The sequence below is a fragment of the Giraffa tippelskirchi genome, chromosome 7, assembly GCF_054371585.1.
Source record: "Giraffa tippelskirchi isolate mGirTip1 chromosome 7, T2T-mGirTip1v1.2.pri, whole genome shotgun sequence".
Taxonomy (NCBI): domain Eukaryota; kingdom Metazoa; phylum Chordata; class Mammalia; order Artiodactyla; family Giraffidae; genus Giraffa; species Giraffa tippelskirchi.
Genome location: NC_137281.1, coordinates 5,176,523 through 5,197,969, shown reverse-complemented (window position 1 = coordinate 5,197,969; position 21,447 = coordinate 5,176,523). Strand labels below are relative to the sequence as shown.

The window sequence follows — 21,447 nt, the reverse complement described above, 5'->3', positions numbered from 1 at the left end:
CATCCCTGTAAAGTGGGCAAGGGGGGCTCAGGAGAAGCAGAGTCAGCGATTCCGAGAGAAATAGAAAGTTGAGAGAAGCACGAGGGGGAAGCGATGGCAATGAAGAGGATTGTGAGGCACTTGGAAGAGACAGCTTCATGAAAGAGAATAAGCTTTGAAGGTGGCTGATGGGGAAAGGAGAGACGTTTGGGGAAAGCAGAATCTCCAGAGAGATGAAGGTAAGCAGAATAGGAGAGGGGCCCTTGCTCAGCGGTAGCAGCGGGGAAACTGGTGAAGCGCTTCATTCTGATGGTGCAGGCGAGAGGGTGAGACTTGGAGCCTTGATGGTGCTGGGACAGAAGGAGACCTGGACGGAAATCTGCCCCCAAGCATGTGGGCGGGGCGGGGTTGCGGAGAGGGTCGGGGGGAATGTCACAGGGGTAAGAGGGAGGGAGCGGAGAAGCAGCTCAAATGGGAGAAGAAAGGCAGAAATATTAATACTTGGAGATTTAGGACAATCAGGTTGGGGAAAAAAGAGCAACAGAGAAGTAATGAGTGGCAGAGTGGGCATGGTGTGAGAGAAGAAATGGAAGGGCAGTAACAGCCCAGAGCAGAGGGGAACAAAAGGACAGAGGGAGAGGGAAAAAAAGAAACAGGGAAATAAACAGAATGACAGAGGGGAACGCGTATTAGTGAAGAAAGAGGAGTGACCTGGACCCATGTGAGTCCGTTGGATATGAATTTGCATTTCGGTTCAGTTCAGTTCAGTTGCTCAGTCGTGTCCAACTCTTTGCGACCCCATGAATCGCAGCTCGCCAGGCCTCCCTGTCCATCACCAACTCCCCGAGTTTACCCAAACCCATGTGATATCATAACTTTATAGTCTAATAAATTTAAAAGTTTATATAGATGATGAGAATTGCAAAATTCCACTCTCTGATGCTTGTGTGTTTTATATTTATTTCTATCAGAAGATAACTTCCATTTGCAATCCTTCAACCAGAGACATGGAATAGGGTGTGTGTGTGTGTGTGTGTGTGTTTGGAGCAAGAGAAAATTGTCACTTCATGGTGCCTATTTAAAGGAAAATTACAACTCCTTTTTCTGGTAATTTTTTTCATTGTTCTTTTTGCAGCTTGAACTAAATATTATCGTTCAATTTCTACTTTCCTATAAATAATAACTTCTGAAGTTGCTTTGCTGAAATTTCTGGGCATCCTGTAATCAACTCATGTGATTTTCTAAATTTATGTTCAAATATTTTCTGACTTTGACACCAGAATTATGTAGGATATATATATATGTATATAATTGTGTAGGCTATATATATGTGTGTGTGTGTATAATGGTGTAGGCTATATATATATATATATAAAATGGTGTAGGCTGTATGTATATATAGATATATATGTATGTATGTATGTATGTATGTATAATTGTGTAGGCTATCAGTTCAGTTCAGTCGCTCAGTCATATCCGACTCTTTGCGACCCCATGGACTGCAGCATGCTAGGCTTCCCTGTCCCGCACCAACTCCCGGAACTTGCTCAAACTAATGTCCATCAAGTCAGTGATGCCATCCAACCATCTCATCTTCTGTTGTCCCCTTCTCCTCCTGCCTTCAATCTTTCCCAGCATCAGAGTCTTTTTAACGAGTCAGTTCTTCGCATCAGGTGGCAAAAATATTGGAGTTTCAGCTTCAGCATCAGTCCTTCCAATGAATATTCAGGACTGATTTTCTTTAGAATTGACTGGTTGGATCTCCTTGCAATACAAGACACTCTTAGGAGTTTTCTCCAACACCACAGTTCAAAAGCATCAATCTTCAGCGCTCAGCTTTCTTTATAGTCCAACTCTCACATCCATACATGACTACTGGAAAAATCATAGCTTTGACTAGACAGACCTTTGTCGGCAAAGTAATGTCTCTGCATTTTAATATGCTGTCTCGGTTGGTCATAGCTTTTCTTCCAGGGAGCAAGAATCTTTTAATTTCATGGCCATTTGCAGTGATTTTGGAGCCCCCCAAAATAAAGTCTGTCACTGTTTCCATTGTTTCCCCATCTATATGCCATGAAGTGATGGGACCTGATGCCATGATCTTCGTGTTTTTTTTTTTTAATATTTTAATTGAAGGATAATTGCTTTACATATCTTCGTTTTTTAATGTTGAGCTTTAAGTCAACTTTTTCACTCTCCTCTTTCACTTTCATCAAGAGGCTCTTTAGTTCTTTGCTTTCTGCCATCTGCGTATCTGAGGTTATTGATATTTTTCCTAGCAATCTTGATTCCAGTTTGTGCTTCATACAGGCTAGCATTTCTCATGATGTACTCTGCATATAAGTTAAATAAGTAGGGTAACAATATACAGCCTTGACGTGCTCCTTTTGCAATTTGGAACCAGTCTGTTGTTCCATGTCTGGTTCTAACTTGTTTCTTGACCTGCATACAGGTTTGTCAGGAGGCAGATCAAGTGATCTGGTATTCCCATCTCTTGAAGAATTTTCCACAGTTTGTTGTGATCTACACTGTCAGAGGCTTTGGCATAATCAGTAAAGCAAAAGTAGATGTTTTTCTGGTATTCTCTTGCTTTATCGATGATCTGAAGGATGTTGGTAATTTGACCTCTGGTTCCTCTGCCTTTTCTAAATCCAGCTTGTACACCTGAAAATTCACAGTTCACATACTATTGAAGCCTGGGTTGGAGAATTTTGAGCATTATTTTGCTAGCATGTAGGATGAGTGCAACTGTGCGGTTTTGAACTTTCTTTGGCGTTGCCTTTCTTTGGGATTGGAATGAAAACTGACCTTTTCCAGTCTTGTGGCCACTGCTGAGTTTTCCAAATTTGCTGGCATATTGAGTGCAGCACTTTCACAGCATCATCTTTTAGGATTTGAAATAGCTCAACTGGAATTCCATCACCTCCACTAGCTTTGTTCATAGTGATGCTTCCTAAGGTCCACTTGACCTCATATTCCAGAATGTCTGGCTCTAGGTGAGTGATCACACCATGGTGATTATCTGGGTCATGAAGATCTTTTTTGTATAGTTCTTCTGTGTATTCTTGCCACCTCTTCTTAATATCTTCTGCTTCTGTTAGGTCCAGACCATTTCTGTCTTTTATCGAGCCCATCTTTGCATGAAATATTCCCTTGGTATCTCTAATTTTCTTGAAGAGTTCTCTAGTCTTTCCCACATTGATCACTGAGGAAAGCTTTCTTATCTCTCCTTGCTATTCTTTGGAACTCTGCATTCAAATGGGTATATCTTTCTTTTTCTCCTTTTCATTTAGCTTCTCTTCATTTCTCAGCTATTTGTAAGGCCTTCTCAGACAACAATTTTGCCTTTGTACATTTCTTTTTCTTGGGGATGGTCTTGAACACTGCCTCCTGTACAATGTCACCAACCTCCATTTATAGCTCTTCAGGCACTCTATCAGATCTAGTCCCTTGAATCTATTTGTCACTTCTACTGTATAATCATAAGGAATTTGATTTAGGTCATACCTGAATGGTCTAGTGGTTTTCCCTACTTTCTTCAATTTAAGTCTGAATTTGGCAATAAGAAGTTCATGATCTGAGCCACAGTCTGCTCCCAGTCTTGTTTTTGTTGACTGTGTACAGCTTCTCCATCTTTGGCTGCAAAGAATATAATCAGTCTGATTTCAGTGTTGATCATCTGGTGATGTCCATGTGTAGAGTCTTCTCTTGTGTTGTTGGAAGAGGGTGTTTACTATGACCAGTGAGTTCTCTTGGCAAAACTCTGTCAGCCTTTGCCCTGCTTCATTCTGTACTCCAAGGCCAAATTTGCCTGTTACTCCAGGTATCTCTTGACTTCCTACTTTTACATTTCAGTCCCCTGTGATGAAAAGGACATCTTTTTTGGGTGTTAGTTCTGGAAGGTCTTGTAGATCTTCACAGAACTGTTCAACTTTAGCTTCTTCAGCATTACTGATTGGGGCATAGATTTGAATTACTGTGATGTTGAATGCTTTGCCTTGGAAACGAACCAAGATCATTCTGTCATTTTTGATATTGTACCCAAGTACTGCATTTTGGATCCTTTTGTTGACTATGATGGCTACTCCATTTCTTCTAAGGGATTCTTGCCCACAGTAGTAGATATAATGGTTATCTGAATTAAATTTGCCCATTCCAGTCCATTTGAGTTCACTGATTCCTAAAATGTCTTGTTATATGCTGTTTGACCACTTCCAATTTACCTTGATTCATGGACCTAACATTCCATGTTCCTGTGCAAAACTGCTTAAAGATGGCAGAGTAGAAGGATGTGCACTCATCTTCTCCTTTGAGAACTCCAAAATTACAACTCACTGCTGAACAGCCATCGACAGGAGAATGTTGGATCCCACCAAAAAGAGATACCGCACATCCAAGGGCAAAGGAGAAGCCCCAGCAAGACGGTAGGAGGGGCGAAATCACCATACCTGCCAGAGTCGCTCGGAGGGCTCAAACATAACCTTGTGCACACCAGGACCCAGAGACCCCACAGAGTGTAGTGTACACACACACACACACACACACACACATATACACACCTACACATGTCTATATATGTGTATATATGTGTGTATATGTATATATGTATAGGTATATATATATAAAATTGGGTAGGATATATATATATATTTGGCTGTGCCTGGTCTTAGTTGCAGTATGTGAACTCTTAGTTGCAGTACATGAGATCTAATTCCCCCACCAGGGATTGAATCCAGGCTCCCTGAATTGGGAGCTCCGAGTCTTAGCCACTGGACCACCATGGATGTCCCTTTGTAGGGTTTGGGGGGTTTTTTGGTTTGTTTTTTTTTTAATTACAAATTGTTTCCCTTTTAAATTTGTTTCTGGTTTAGAGAAAGCCTGTGACTTTCTTCTTTTATCTTATATACTGGAAATATTCTTTGGTAACTAGTAAAGAATTTTAGACTGTCTCCCAGTGGATACTGGGTAAAGATGTCCATGGTCTTTTCTTTTAAGAGTTGGAACCTGATCTCACCTAGGTAGTCTGATACTCCATTTTCTTTGCTTTCATATCATCTATTACAACATGAGCCATGAGCTCCTAAGCAGGTGTCTCCAGTCGTGTCCTGGAAGCTGACCCTTTTCTCACAGTTCCCTCTGCCCTGGTCACGTTCACCTTTTCTCTGCTCCCAAACATCAACACCTTTTCTGTCTCAGCTCTCACCTCCTGCTTGACCCTTTGTCTCTGGAGCATCGCTGCTCTGGCCCTTTCTCCTCCTTCAGGTCTTGGCCAGAGCTGTCTCCCCACCCTCTCCTGCTCATCTTCTGAAGTTCCCTTCACCTGCCGTTCTCTGTCTCATGACCCAGGTTTTATTGCTCCCACATCAGTCTCCTCTATCAGAAATGCTCTTCTCCATCGATTATTTTGGGTCTTTCCTGTTTCCCCTCCATTGGAGGGTGCCTGATCTCCGTCTTCTTTCCAGGACACCTGTGACACTTCCCTTTGGGAAGATTTAGATGCTGGGGACTGGGGTTGGGTGGAATACTCCTCAGGGAAGAACAAGGAGCTTAGACAGGTGATGAGGTTAGTTCCCGTATTTGTTCTGGAAATTTCAACTTGAAATGAACTAAACCTGCTATGACTACTTATTTACTCACAATAAGAGCAAAATGATATGCACTGAGGCTTAGCCCTGCAGAACCAGTGTCCCCCATGCAGTGTCCTGAGGTGCCCCCATGTTCATTCCACTGTGTCTCTGCTCCACTCTAGCCCCCAGGTCTTCCAAATTGTGTGCTTCTGGGGCGAGCTGCCATCTTGGATGGGAGCTTTGCCTTGCAGCAGTTCATCTGCTCAGAGTCAGGGATACTGACTACACTTTGCTAAGGATGCAGAGAAGCTTAGGAGTCTGGGGGTGGGCATGCAGGAGGCCCCCCTTGAAGCTGGGGTACCTTGCAATTTGCTCTGAGTGGGGAGGACAGAAGACAGTGAGAGCAGGGCTGTCTTTCTCTCTCTTTCTCTCTCGGTGACTTCCTCACCAAACACCATCCAGCCAATCCTCAGACGCCTTTAAAACTAGACTCCATGATGTCCCCCGTTGCTGGCGAGGTTTCTAGGGAGGGCCCGCTTCTTGATCTCCATACTGAACATCCAGTGTCCTGCTGTTTGCAGCACTGTTCATGCCTGTTGCAATGCCTCTGCCCATGGGTGCCTTTTAGCCTGATTTATTCATGCATGCCTGAGGTGTGTGTGTGCTCAGTCGTGTCCGACTCTTTTGTAGCCCCACGGACTGTAGCCCACCAGGCTCCTCTGTCCATGGAATTTTCCAGGCAAGAATACTGGAGTGGATTGCCTTTTCATTCTCCAAGGGATCTTCCCCACCCAGAGATCGAACCCACATCTCTTGCATCTCCTGTGTTGGCAGGCAAATGTGTTACCACTAGTGCCACCTGGGAAGCCTGGAGGAAATGTCAAGACCCGAGGAAAAGTGGAGCGAAGATTTTAGGGGTCTGCAGGAGGGATGTGACAGCAAGTGTGGGCCTCCAGAGGAGCCCAGTGAGCAGTGTGAGCGCCCTTCCTACGCATGGCCTGGGGTTCAAGGGGTGTGGGGAACTTTTGGAAAGGGGCATCTCAGTTCTGGCTGGAGCGTCTAGATGTGGATTCACGGGGAGCTGCGGGGCTGTGTGGCTCGGGCTTGGTGCCATAGTGTCTTTTCTCAGGTTCCCTGGGACGCAGAGGCAGAGATTGAGTTGTTGGTGTTGTTTTTTGAGGTTGAGATTTTCAGGCATGGGTTTCATAGGGAAGGCCATGATCACACCTGAAGAGGAATGAGGAAGTAGAATTAGGAAGAGGAATGTTATCCTGTGTTGTTAACCAAAGCCTGAGAGGAGCCCACAGGGAGCTCTGGGAGCAGGAGAATGGCTGCCTTGGCCCTGGGGGGGAAGGGGGTGGATTCAGGAGGTGCCCTACAGTACCCACTCCATACCGTGGATTTGGTGGGGTCTTTTGGTGCTGGTTTAGTCCCTAACTCATATCTGACTCTTGTGACTGCATAGACTGTAGCCCACCAGGCTCCTCTGCCCATGGGATCTCCCAGACAAAAATACCGAATTGCTATATCCTTCTTCAGGGGATCTTCCCAACCCAGGGATCGAACCCATGTCTCTTGCATTGGCAGGTGGCTTCTTTACCACTGAGCCACCAGCGAAGTGTGGGGTCTTTGTGAGGGGCAGAAATCATTGTGCAACCCATAGTGTAGTTACAGAGAACATCTCAGAGGTCATTTTGTGGGTTATCTTTGGTATTTTGGGATATTTGGGGGTTGCAACAAAGAAAGTTTCAGATGCATTTTAGAAGACAAAAAGAATTTGGAATGTTTCCTGGGAAGACGCTGGGGTCTCATGGGCATCACTGGCCAAAACTCTCTTTTGTTGGTAGCTTTTGGAGGTGACAGTGCTCAGACTGGGGTCACCATGAATGAAAACATGGTGTCACGTCTAGTGGTCTTCATGAGTATCATTCCATCGTGAATACACGAGTCATGGGGGTTTGGAATGTTTGATGGGGTTGTGTAGCAGGTAAGGGGATGGCTCTGCGGTCTCTGGGGAGTGTGTCAGACCCTAGGGAATTGAGTCCACAAGGGAAATGATGGGTGTTAAGACTCACATGGCAGAGAGTCCTCATCAGCGAGGGGATGGGACCAATGGCAGAAGGGCTGCGAGGGCTCGTGACCCGGGGAAGATTGTTCAGCTGATCAGGGGCAGTCACGGTGGAGAGACGTCAGCCTCGGGAAGACGCAGCTGCTGTTGTCTTACTGCCAGACTGGTGGCGGTCACTCTGCCACCTCTGCCTGCCCGTCCCAGAACTCACACACACACAGTACAGTCACAAGGAAGCTGCGGTGCGGAGGGCAAGGTGTTTTAAACTAAATGTGGAACAAGCGTATTTCTTTGAGGAGGAAGGCTGCTGTGTTCTGGGGAGGAGACAGGAAGGGAACAGTGTTTGGGAACTCAGAGCCCTGGTGATGGCGGGAAAGCTCAGGAAAGAGGTGAAGGAAAAGCTCTGTTCCTCCTCACCAGTGCTCAGCAGCTAGCCCAACAGAAGGGGGTGAGGTATCAGGGCCCCGTTTAGAGGAAGGATCTTGTCTTTCTCAACACCCACTCAGCCTCTGTGCACGTGTCTTCATAGTCTTCTCTAGAATGGCACTCACAGTGGTGTCCCCAGTAGATGACCCGAGGAAGTAAAGGGTTTTCTTCCTGTGCCCCGGCGGCCTCAGCCTCTCCTCCACCGTTCTGTCTGACACCCACTTCCCTGCTGTTCTTCTCACTGTTGGTTTGCCCAATCCCAGTGAAGCCAGTCAAGTCAGCATTTCAGGCTGTGATTTTTCTTCAGCTAATATCAACGTAGCTCAGTCAGTAAAAGAGTCTGCGTGCCATGCAGGAGACCCAGGTTCGATTCCTGGGTCGGGAAGATCCCCTGGAGAAGGAAATGGCAACCCACTCCGGTATTCTGGCCTGGAGAATCCCATGGACAGAGGAGCCTGGCGGGCTACAGTCTATGGGGTCGCGAGTGTCGGACATGACTAAGCACATAGCACACACACAGTATCAATGCAGACTGAGAAACCTTAGATTCCAGGAACCTTTCTCCGATTAAGTGTCAAGCCAGCCAAGAGCCTCCTCCTTTTTCTGTGGATTGTTTTATATTATGTTTGGCTGCGCAGCTTGTGGGTTCCTTAATTCCCCGACCAGGGATTGAACCCGGGCCCACAGCAGTGAAAGCTGGTAAGTTGTAACCGCTGGACCGCCAGGGAAGTCCCAGTTTTTGGCTCTCTATTGCCAGAATGGGTCTGCTCACCCTCGAGCAGCTACCGCTGGGATGAGCTCACTGCCATCCTAGTTGAACTTGTACGTGACCTTTCCACCTTTGGAGGGCAGGGAGCATTGTCCAGATGCAGGACCCTTGGCTTCACTGTCCTCAGCTGTTCCTGTTCTGCCCTGTCCTCACTCCTCCAGGGCAAAGGACCCCTGCCCACGTCAGTCTCCCAGCATGAAGATGATGGCAGAGTGGGAACTAGTGTAACTTTGTGTCCGTCTCATTCACTTATTCACTACACAAAGAGTGTATACCATATTTTTAATTTGTGTGTGTGTGTGTGCTTAGTTGCTCGGCAACTAACCCTGTGGACTGTAGCCCACCAGGCTCCTCTGTCTGTGGGATTCTTCAGGCAAGAATACTGGAGTGGGTTGCCATGTTCTCTTCCAGGGGATATTCCCAACCCAGGGATCACACCCTGGTCTCTTGCATTGCACATGGATTCTTTACCATCAGAGCCACCAGGGAAGCCCGTTTTTTAATATTTATTGGGGTATGATTGATTTTCAGTGTTGTGTTAGTTTCAGGTGTTTAGCAAAGTGAATTGTCAAATACATACATCCGCTCTCTTAGATTCTTTTCTCATGTAGGTCATCACAGAGGACTGAGTTTAGTTCCCTATGCTATACAGTTAAGGCTTAGTTAGTTACCTGTTTTATATATAGTAGTGTGTATGTGCCAGTCCCAATCTCCTCATTTATCCCTCCCCCTCTTACCCATCGATAACCATAAGCTTATTTTCTACATCTGTAACTCCATTTCAGTTTTGTAGATAAGTTCATTTGTAGCCTTTTTTTTTTAGATTCCACATATCATTGATATCGTACAATATTTGTCTTTCTCTGTCTGACTTACTTCACTCAGTGTGAGAATCTCTAGGTTCATCTGTGCTGCTGCAAATACCATTATTTTTTTTTTAATGGCTGAGTAATTTTCCATAAATGATGGAGACAGGGACCTCCCTGGCGGTGCAGTGTTTAAGACTCTGCACTTCCTGGGACTTCCCTGGTGGTCCTGTGGTTAGGACTCAGTGCTTCCACTTCAGGGGCACAGGTGTGATCCCTGACCCTGGTCAGGGGACTAACATCCTGCATGCTGCCTGGTGCAACGCCCCACCCCCACCCCCCAAAAATGGAGACAAACCCACCTTGTCACTTACAGTCATGCAAGTCGGATGCCCCAAAGCAAAGGCCTGGGGTGTGGACTTGGATTCTCCTCAACGCCCACTGCTCTCCCCGATGCCGCCATCACACCAGCTCTACCTGGTCCCCGTGTGGCTCATCACAGCTGGAGAAAAACACACCCCTGAGCTGACCGGTCTCACTTCAGATTCCTGGCTCTGCTCCCTCACATTCCCTGTGTGTCTGCTCCATACCTTTCCTGTGGAGCTCCTCAAAAGTCCACCTCAGCCTCTCCCATCTTTTTTCCTCAAAGATGCTGTTTCTTCTCCATTGAGCTCCTGGAGCAAAGGGCGAGGTCTCCTCTAACTGCCTCAACCGTCTGCTCCGGGCCTGTGCTCTCTCCTCAGTATTGACTGCGGATAGTCTGAAACTGCCTCTGGCTGTTGCTGGCCCTGAAGTTGTGCCCTGATTGCTAGCTCCACTGTCAGGATCAGGGCCTTGTGGCATCATGTATTTCTACTTCTCGGAAGTTACTTTGATCAACATTCAAACACGGTGGCATTGTCTCTCTGAAACACAAAGACGGGCACTCACATACACCCCACACCTTTTTATACGCTCGGTTCTTTCCTCTTGAAAATACAGTGTTCTCAATTAGCTACATTTTCCCCTCCTATTAAATGCCACAATGTACTGTTGCAGAAGAATGGGGGTGCGAGAGAATGACCATGTCCCAGGGGAGATCGTAGGATAGGTCGTCAAGTAAGGGTCCCTGGCTTCCTGCAGGAAAGAATTCAAGAGCGAGACTTAGTAGACTGAGCCATGCCGTGCCGCGCCGCCCAAGATGCCCGGGTCATGGTGGACAGTGCTGACGAAACGTGGTCCACTGCACAAGGGGATGGCAGGCTCCTTCAGTATTCTCACCTCGAGAACCCCAAGAAGGATAAAGTAAAAGCAGGTTTATTGAGAGAAATATACATTCCATAGGCAGAATATGGTTGTCTCTGAAGGGGAGAGTGACCCTGGGCTGTGGGCATACTTAAGTTTTTGTGAGGTGGGTCATTCATGCACTAACGTGTGAGAGGACTGTTTCAGCTATTTGGAGGAAAATGCAGAAGTTGATTTTGGTAGTTATGTCACAGTATATGTGTATATACATATGTCAAATATCATATTGTGCATCTTAAATATACATGATATTTATTTGTCAATTATACCTCAGTAAAACTTTAAAAGAAAAAGGTGCAAGGTATGCTGTGCTTGCCTCCGCTGCGTGGTGCTCATCTGGGCTACACATTACATCGATGAGGCATTTTGCAAATACATGTGTGCCCTGACCAGAGATTCCCCTTCAAAAAGTCTATGTGGGGCTCAGCCTCAATGGTATTTAAGGGGCCCTGGTGCATCTAGCATTGAGCATCAGGACTCTTGAGTCCTTCTATCCTGAGGGCTGAGATCTGGGCTGAGGGTAAGGCTGCTCTGCCCTGAGTGGGGCTGGACCAAGGCCTGCTGTGTGACCTGAAGGGCATCGTGGGGTCAGCGCAAGTGCCCCCTGCTGCTGTGTGCATGAGGCCTCACCAGGAGGGGAGTGTGATCCGAGGGAAAGTGTGGGAGAGTCCCGTGTTGGTCTCTGTGCGGGAGTTGACTGTCCTGAGTCCCTCCTGAGACAGTGGCCACAGGGGACTGTCTGTTCCCCATGGTGGGGGCTTCCCTGTGTGCGTGGTTGGGGCTCAGGAAGGGGCTGTGTTGGCTCTGAGCATTAGACAGCATATTTTCCACTTTCAGGGTAGACCTCTGAAGACTCATGTTGCCTGAGGAAGCCCAGAAGAGGAGGAAGAGGAAAGAAGGAAGAGGCTGGAATGGCTCTTTCTCAGGTAAACTCATATTCTTGGTTGATTATTCTGTTTCTCCCTCCTTTTCTTTTTTAATTATTATTTTTTTTTTTTGAAGTACAGCTACTTTGCAATGTCGTGTTAGTCTCTGCTGTTCTCCTTCCTTCTTTGCACTTGCTAATCTCTGACTCAAGAAGCGGCCTGCTTGATTCCTGTTCATTCACACTCACCCAGGGCCTTCTCTCAGTCACTGACACGTACCCTTAGAGCCCATCTGTGACTGAGTTTTCTACTCTGTAAAATGGAAACAGATCTTTCTCTGATGAGTTACTACACTGACAACAAGTTAATTCATGAAAAGCATCTAGAAATGCTTCCGTGGTGGCTCAGATGGTAAAGAATCTGCCTGCAATGCTGCAGACCCATGTTCGATCCTTGGGTCAGGAAGATCCCCTGGAAAAGGAAATGGCAACCCACTCAGTACCACTCCAGTATTCTTGCCTGGAGAATCCCGTGGACAGAGGAGCCTGGCAGGCTACAGTCCATGGGGTCGCAAAAGAGTTGGACACGACTGCGATTAACAACTACTCCCATTACTACTACTGGAGTAATTCATAACACACAGGAAGTGTTGAAAAACTTGTAGTCATTGCTGTTAATCATCGTCACAATTTTTAGATTCGGAACTTTCTTTAACACCTCTGTATAGACAACCCAGAGTTGAATTTCTATTTGTGTATTTTATGTGTCATACAGAAAAACAAGAAATCCACTTTGATTTGGAGGCCATCGTAATCTCCTATGGGAAAGCATAAGCAATTCAGTTCAGTCGCTCAGTCGTGTCCAACTCTTTGTGACCCCATGAACCGCAGCACACCAGGCCTCCCTGTCCATCACCAACTCCCGGAGTTTATCCAAACTTATGTCCGTTGAGTCGATGATGCCATCCAACTATCTCATCTTCTGTCATTCCCTTCTCCTCCTGCCTTCAATCTTTCCCAACATCGGGGTCTTTTCAAATGAATCAGCTCTTCGCATCAGGTGGCCAAAATATTGGAGTTTCAGCTTCAACATCAGTCCTTCCAATGAACACCCAGGACTGATCTCCTTTAGGATGGACTGGTTGGATCTCCTTGCAGTCCAAGGGACTCTCTAGAGTCTTCTCCAACACCACAGTTCAAAAGCATCAGTTCTTTGGTGCTCAGCTTTCTATATAGTCCAACTCTCACATCCATACATGACCACTGGATAAATTATAGCCTTGACTAGACGGACCTTTGTTGACAAAGTACTGTCTCTGCTTTTTAATATGCTGTCTAGATTGCAATTAGAGATGCATAATTTGCTGTAAATACCTTTACATGAATCTGTCAGAATACATACTTCAACTAAATCAATCCTCTTCTCATTTTGTATGAAGATAAGAGGTCTCCGTATGACCCCATCAGTGATATGTGTTTTCATTTCAGCAGCAGTTGACTCTTGAGGACGTGGCCATCGAATTCACTCCTGAGGAGTGGGAATGCCTGGCCCCTGCTCAGAGGGCTTTGTACTGGGACGTGATGCTGGAGACCTACAGGAACCTGCTGTCTGTGGGTGAGGATCACTTCCCTCTCAAGTTGGGATCTGTCCTTGGGTATCTTTACATTTTCCCTCACGTGCCTTTTGGGAGCCCCTGCCTTGCGTGGCTGAGCTCGAAGCCCTATTGAATCAGAGGCCAAAAGCTTCATAATGTGACATGAGGACTTTGAAATTGCCTTTTCCTCATTTGATCTGCCCATGTTATGATACCTCGAGAGTGGGTCCAGAGCTTAAAAATGCATAAAGCCTGTAGCAAACTTAAAACCTACACTTCCCTGTTTCGAAAATTTTATTTATTTATTATTTTTTGGCTGTGCTGGGTGTTTCTTAGTGGCAGTGATCAGGGGCTCCTCACCAGGTGCGGGGCTCGGGCTTCTCATTGTGGTGGCTTCTCGTGCTGCGGTGGGCGGGCTCTAGGGCGCAGGGGCTGTGCAGTTGTGGTGCACGGGCTTAGTTGCTCTGCAGTATGTGGGATCTTCCCGAACAAAGAATTGAACCTGTGTCCCCAGCACTGGCAGGCAGATTCTTAACCACTGAGCCGCCAGGGAAGTCCCACTTACCTTTTTACTACCCTCGTGTGTTTGATTCAGTAGTTCTTGGGAGAGAGCAAGATGTCTGCATATGACACTCTTCCCTGTGCATTCACTTGATCTTAGCCAAAAGGCTGAGAAGCGATTCCGTGGTGCATTCAGGAGGCAAGCCATGGATGAATCTGTGAAGTGTTTTCCAAGAACCCCCTCATAATGTCCTCACTCCTCAGCTGAACAAAGAACTGGGGTTCTGGAAACAATGTAGCACGTGATGTTCCCTTCTTGCAATTAGCAATAATTTCTGTTTCTGACCTGAATATTCTTATCTCCATTTTGGAGTAAAGAAAAGAGCGCACTGGACCCTGGACAAGGAAGTGAAAATAGCAAAAAAAAAAGAAAAAAACTACTAAAGGGGTGGAAAGTACCAGGTGTAGACACAGGTCAGATCTCAGATGAACAGAGAAGAAACCTCACCATTTATAGTTTCTGGGAATCTCTCCCCAAGTGGAAGAGTTCTGTGGGAAAAGAGTCTATTTTTTGGTACACTCTCAGAGGAAATCGTTGTTCTCCCCATCGATTCACTCTGTTCTTTAGTATGTAAAATGTATCTCGCCCTCCAGTGGTGCCACCGCTCCTACAGAGACGAAGGCAAGGTCTTGGTGTGATCCGCAGCAGCCGGTCATTTGACTCCTGCCAGCTTTGTCGCTTGACTTTGAGGAACGTGGGATGGGCTCTTTCGGAGGGGTCTCTTGCCCCTGCGTCTCCACTTCTGTGTGTGACTTCATTGGCCGCTCAGTTCTTGGTCCCTACAAGTAAGAGCTGAACTGCTCTGCAGCCACGCTCAGCACCTTGTCCTAGTTCCATCCCTACTCGCTGTTCTAGGAAGACCTAGTTAGGAGATGGGAAACCACTGGTGCTCTCTGATTCCATCTCTCACCCCAGAACCTGCACGGAGCTGTCTCAAGCCCCGTCTGCCTGTTCAGGTCATTCAGCCCTTCCTTCTGGGACTGTTACTTAGGAGAACTGTAAAGACAGTAAACATATCTTCTCTTTGATCTTTGGTCGTACATGGGGAGTGTATGTCGGCCTTTGAGATTCTTAACTTGGTGTCTGTGAGGAGAGCACACATCTCAAGACCCTGCAGGATCCCCCCTCCTGTCTTGTATTTTCATCACTCTTCCACTGCTCTACCTGGTCTGGGAATGTAGACTTTTCCTGATTTCCTATTGTCTTAAGTTGAGTCTGATGATTGCCTTTGAAATCCACATTCCTAGAATCTGAGATTTTATCCTCTTATTTTTTTGCTGTGATAATAACACTTTTAGGGGATAGACAACTTCTAGGGACTCTCCCTATGGAGTGGGGTTATTTGGTGACAGAAAATTCCCCCCAACCCTGAGATTTTCTTTTTTTTAATTGAAGTATAGTTGATATACAATGTTGTATTGTCTTCTGATGTAAGGCAAGGTAATTCAGTTATACATATGTATACATTCTTTTTTTTAATTGTGTTTATCACAGGATATTGAATATAGTTCCCTGTGCTGTACAGCAGGACCTGGTTGTTTATCTGTCCTATATATGATAGCTTGCATCTGCTATTTGCAGACTCCCAACCTGTCCCTATGCATGCACACTTGGCCACCAGAAGTCCCTTCTGTATGTCTGTGAGTCTGTTTCTGTTTCATAGATAAGTTCATTTGTGCTGCATTTCAGATTGGACATACAAGTGATATCATATGTCTTTCTCCTTCTGACTTATTTCGCTTAGTATGATAGTCTCTAGGTCCATCCATGGTGCTGCAAATGGCACTATTTCATTCTTTTTTATGGATGAGTAATATTCCAATGTGTGTGTGTGTGTGTGTGTGTGTGTGTGTGTATTTATATGTGTAGACACACAACATCTTTATCCAGTCGTCTGTTGATGGTCATTTAGATTGTTTCCATGTTTGGCTATTATAAAGAGCGCTGCTGTGAACATAGGGTTGCATGTATATTGAAAAGAGTCTTTTTTACTTATTTTTCATTTTTATAATTTTTTATTTTCGCCACACCTCAAAACTTGTGGGAACTCAGTTCCCTGACCGGGGATCAAACCCAGGCCATAGCAGTGACAGTGCAATAATATTGCACATTTTATAGAAAAACTGTAAGTTACTGTTGTTTAATGAGATATATCTACTTTGTCATGTTTTGTTATGCCATATCCCTTTGTCTGCATTATATTTTATATGCTTTTATTTTGCGGTTTGTCCTCAACAATGCAGCCTGTGACCGTAGTTAATATATATTTTAAGCACACACTTCCTATTACATATCTGGGGACAATAAGCTGGAGAATTAAAGGGCACTGCATAGATAAGAAACCGCTCTGCTTGGTTATTATATAATGGCGATCATGAAATCATGTGACTTTTGGCTTATTTCTTCAGTTTCTGTTCTTTTGTTGTTCATTTGCAAAGTCATGTCCCACTCTTTGTGACCCCATGAACTGTAGCACACCAGGCTCCTCTGTCTTTCATGATCTTCCAGAGTTTGCTCAAATTCATGTACACTGAGTCAGTGATGCTATATAACCATGTCATCCTCTGCCACCCCCTTCTCCTTTTGCCTTCCATCTTTCCCATAATGTTATATATTTTCCTGACCTGATATTTTAGAAGTCAGTTATGTCAATACCTTTTACATTTCTCATATTGTGTGCCCTTTCCAGGGTAAAATTCTCTTCTTTATTCTTAAGGAAGAGTGCTTAGAGTTTCATAGAATATAATGTTGTACAACATGGTTACTTATTACTGGTTGTTTTACTACAATAGTAAAGGGTTACTTTACTAGAATAGAAAGGGTTACTAGAATAGTATGTTTATTAATTTTTATTGTGATTTACAGTTGATGGTCTTTGAGAACATATTATGCAGTATAACTGGCATTTACTTGTTAATGTTATAAAATGCCTGTTTTTCATGGGTATTGTTACTTTTATAACAGGTAATTCAGGAAAATATTAATTTTTTAAATATCCTTATTAAATTCTTTATTTTCTCAGTGCTATATTTGTTTTGCAATTCTAAACTGCCATTTATTTAGGTTACTTGTTAGATAAGCTTGTTTTGGATTATTTACCATTATATTACTTATTTTAAGTATTAATTTATACACAGTAATGATATAATACTATATGCAGATTATATATAATAAGTATGTGGAAAATATGTCTAATATGTTTCTCTTCAGTTAGTATATATATGCTTTGGGTTCATGGTCATGGGATTAGCCATTTTTTAAGAACTAACTTAAGTTTACACAACCTGAGTGTTTTTGTCATACAGTGTTTGAAATGAGGCTACCCTAAAATTAATTTGAATTTCATGTGATCACACTTTCTTTATTAAAGAATCCTATTTCTTTAATGTTTCTCAAAATTTGAAGATCGTGGTTGGGAAGTTTCATAACTACATTCAGTGTAAGTGTTATTTTTGGTATAATATGTTTTCAACATAAAATATTTATTTATGAATTATAATTAATAACATACCTATGATTTTTTGTATTTTGTAGATATTTCTCCCATACACATTATCAAGAAATTACAACCAAAGGAGAACACTAACTCAACAGATACATTCCAAACAGTGACTTTGGGAAGACATGAAAGCCATGGAGGCAAAGATATTTACTTAAGGGAAATCCGAGGCAATATGCATGAGTTTGAGTGTCAGTGGAAAGATGATGAGAGAAATTACAAAGGAGTGCTTGTAACCCATAACGAAAAGCTCACCGATAAAAAAGATCAATGTGGTAGAAGCAATGCAGGAAACAAGCCGCTTGAAAATAAACTTGCATTAAGCTTTCAGGATGAATTGCAAATATTTCAAATGGAAAGGAAAATTTTTGAATATAATCAAGTTGAGAAGGTTATCAACAATAGTTTCTCAATTTCAGCTCTCCAAAGAATTCCTCCTAGTGTCCAAACCAACACTTCTAACATGTATGGGAATGATTTTATCCATTCTTCAATACTGACAAAAGACCATAAAGCACATAGGGAAAAACCTTACAGGTGTAATGACTGTGACAAAACCTTTACTCATGTCTCGCACCTCACTAAACATCGGGTGGTCCATACAGGAGAGAGGCCATACAAATGTGATACATGTGGCAAGGACTTCAGTCAGAGTTCAAACCTTGCAACTCATCGGAGAATTCATACTGGAGAGAAACCTTACAAATGTAATGAGTGTGGCAAGGTTTTTAATAGAAAATCAAACCTTGAAACTCATCAGAGAATTCATACTGGAGAGAAACCATACAAATGTAATGTGTGTGGTAAAGCCTTTAGGGTGTGTTCAAGCCTCAGGAGCCATCAAGTAATCCATACTGGAGAGAAGCGTTACCACTGTAGTAAATGTAACAAGGCTTTTTCCCGAAATTCCAAGCTTCTAAAACATCAAAGAATTCATACTCGAGGGCAGCCCTACAAATGTGATGCATGCGGCAAAGCCTTTATTTTGCGATCAAGCCTAATCAACCATCAGGTAGTCCATACTAGAGGGAAGTCTTACCCATGTAATGAATGTGGCAAGACATTCATCAAACATTCACACCTTAGGCTTCATGAGAGAATTCATACTGGAGAGAAGCCATACAAGTGTACTGAATGTGGCAAGGGCTTCAGGCAATGGTCTGATATCAGAATTCACCAAAGAATCCATGCTGGAGAGAAACCTTTCAAATGTAGCGAGTGTGGCAAATCCTTTACTCGGAGTTCACACCTCACTAGACATCAGATCACCCATACTGGAGAGAAACCATATAAATGTGAGGTCTGTGACAAGGTCTTCAGTCGGAATTCACATCTTGCAGGTCATCGGAGAATTCATACTGGGGAAAAACCTTACAAATGTAATGAGTGTGGGAAAGCCTTTAGTGATCGTTCAAGCCTAACTTACCATCAGGTGATTCATACTGGAGAGAAGTCTTACAAATGTAATGAATGTGGCAAAGCTTTTATTAAGCCTTCATATCTTAGGCATCATGAGAGGATTCATACTGGAGAGAGGCCATACAAGTGTACCAAATGTGGCAAGGCTTTTATCAAGCCTTCACATCTTAGGTATCATGAGAAGATTCATACTGGAGAGAAACTATACAAGTGTACTGAATGTGGCAAGGCCTTTCAGCAATGGTCTGACATCACTATTCACCAAAGAATTCATGCTGGAGATAACATAGAAACATAGTAAATGTAGTGTGGCAAGTCCTTTAGCCATTGAAGCCTCAGTAAACACCAGGTGATCCATACTGGAAAGAGACTTTACAAACATAATGAATGTGGCAAGGCTTTTAGCAGGTGTTCACACCTTAGGCTTCATGAGAAGATTCATACTGGAGAGAAATCATAGCAATGTATTGAGTGTGGCACAGCCTTTAGACAATAGTCCTACCTCAAGATTCACCAAAGAATTCATTCTGGAGAGAAACCGTACCAATTCCATGAGTGTGGAAAAGCTTTTGCTCAGGGCTTACACCTCACTAATCATCAGATAATCCATACTGGACCGAGGCTTACAGATGTACTGAGTTTTGCAAGGCTTTTAGGTATTGCCTTAAACTCCAGGTTCACAGAGTAGTCCATACAAAACAAATTAATGAATGTGGCAAAGTTTCAAATTATTGCTCACTTTTCACTAAATAAAGAGATCTGTTTTCTGGAGTGAAAGCCCACAACTGTAGTGTGTGGTAGGATTTTACCCATATAGCAAATGAGGGGGAAGATATAGGATTGACACCTTCAAAATGCAATAAACATGGTAAAGACTTTCCCTTGAAATCAAATATTATGCAACAACAGAGTCCATGTTGGAAAGAAATCACTAGACTTTAGAATATGCATCCTTGAGAGAAGCCACATAAAAATAATGTGCATGCTAGTTACAGTTCAAGATGGTGGAGTAGAAGGACACGTGTTAGTCTTCTCCTGCAAGAGCACCAAAATCCCAACTAGCTGTTGAACAACCATCAGCAGGAGGACATTGGTCCAAAGACCAAGAAGCCACAACGAGATGGTAGGAGGGGCACAAACACTATAAAATCAAATTCGATACTGGCTGGGTGAGCGACCTACAAACTGGAGAACAATAATACCAAAGAAGTTCTCCCACTGTAGGGAAAGTTCTGAGCCCCACCTCAGGCTTCCCAGCCTGGGGATCTAGCAAAGGAACTGGGAGTACCCAGGGAATCTGACTTTGAAGGCCAGTGGGATTTGATTGTAGAACTTCCACAGAACTGGGGGAAACAGATTCCATGCTTGGAGGGCACAAACAAAATCTTGGCATGCACCAAGGCCCAAGGGAAAGGAGCAGTGACCCCACAGGAGACTGAACCAGACCTACCTGCTGGTGTTGGAGGGTCTTCTCTGGAGGCATGGGTCAGAAATGGCTCGCCCTGGGGGCAGGGGCACTGACAGCAGCAGTCTGGGAAGGTGCCCCTTGGTGTTAGTCCTCTTGGAAGTTGCCATTAACCTGACCATAAACCCCAGAGCTGGGTCGCCTCAGGCTAAACAAGCAACAGGGAGGGAGCACAACCCCACCCATCAGCAGATAATTGGATTAAAGTTTTACTTGGTGAGGCCCTGCCCACTAGAGTGAGACCCAGTTTTTCCCACCAAGTCCCTCCCATCAGGAATCTTACACAAGCCTTTTAGCCTCATCTACCAAAGGGCATATAGAAGAAACAAGAAGAACCACAATTCCACAGCAGCTAGAACAAAAGCCACATTACACTAAGTTAATTAGGATGAAAAAGAAAGAGTTGTATCACAGATGAAGGGACAAGATAAAACCCCCAAAAAACAAGTAAATGAAGTGGAGATAGGCAACCTTCCAGATTATTCATGATTCAGAATAATCATGAAGATGTTCCAGGATCTCAGAATGGAGAAGATGCAAGAAATGTTTACCAAATACCTAGAAGAACTAAAGAACAAACCAACAGAGATGAACAATACAGTAGAAAGAATCAATAGTAGAATAACTGAGGCAGAAGAACAGATAAATGACCTGGAGAACAGAATGGTGGAAATCACTTCTGCAGAACAGGATACAGCGGGGGAAAGGAATGGAAAAAAAAAAAAAAAGAGCCTAAGAGACCTCTGGGACAATGTTAAATGCATTAACATTTGCATGATAGGAGATCCCAGAAGAAGAGAGAGAGAGAGAAAGGACCAGAGAAAACATTTGAAGCAATAATAGCTGAAAACTTCCCTAACATGGGAAAGGATATAGTCAACTAAGTCCAGGAAGCGCAGAGTCCCAGGCAAGATAAACCTAAGGAGGAACACACTGACACACACAGTAATCAAACTGACAAAATTTAAGACAAAGAAAATATTAAAAGCAACAAGGGAAAAATAACAACATACATGGGAACTCCCATAAGGTTACAAACTTGATTTCTCAACAGAAATTATGCAAGCCAGAAGGGAATGGCACTATATATTTAAAGTGATGAAAGGGCAGAACCTACAAACCAAGAATACTCTAACCAGCAAG

General features: G+C 44.0%; 1 protein-coding gene across 1 annotated transcript in view; it reads left to right on the top strand.

The window, feature by feature from the left end:
* LOC145515124 (uncharacterized) overlaps positions 1-21,283 on the top strand; it is a 33,276-nt gene extending 11,993 nt beyond the window's left edge. The window contains exons 4-9 of the mRNA XM_081514790.1: positions 11,737-11,825; positions 13,253-13,379; positions 17,456-18,218; positions 18,300-18,432; positions 18,517-19,068; positions 19,156-21,283. Coding sequence (XP_081370916.1) covers positions 11,811-11,825; positions 13,253-13,379; positions 17,456-18,218; positions 18,300-18,432; positions 18,517-19,068; positions 19,156-19,170 — 1,605 coding nt within the window. The 5' untranslated portion in view covers positions 11,737-11,810 and the 3' untranslated portion in view covers positions 19,171-21,283. The remainder of the gene's footprint in view (positions 1-11,736; positions 11,826-13,252; positions 13,380-17,455; positions 18,219-18,299; positions 18,433-18,516; positions 19,069-19,155) is intronic.
* Positions 21,284-21,447: the final 164 nt, after the last annotated feature.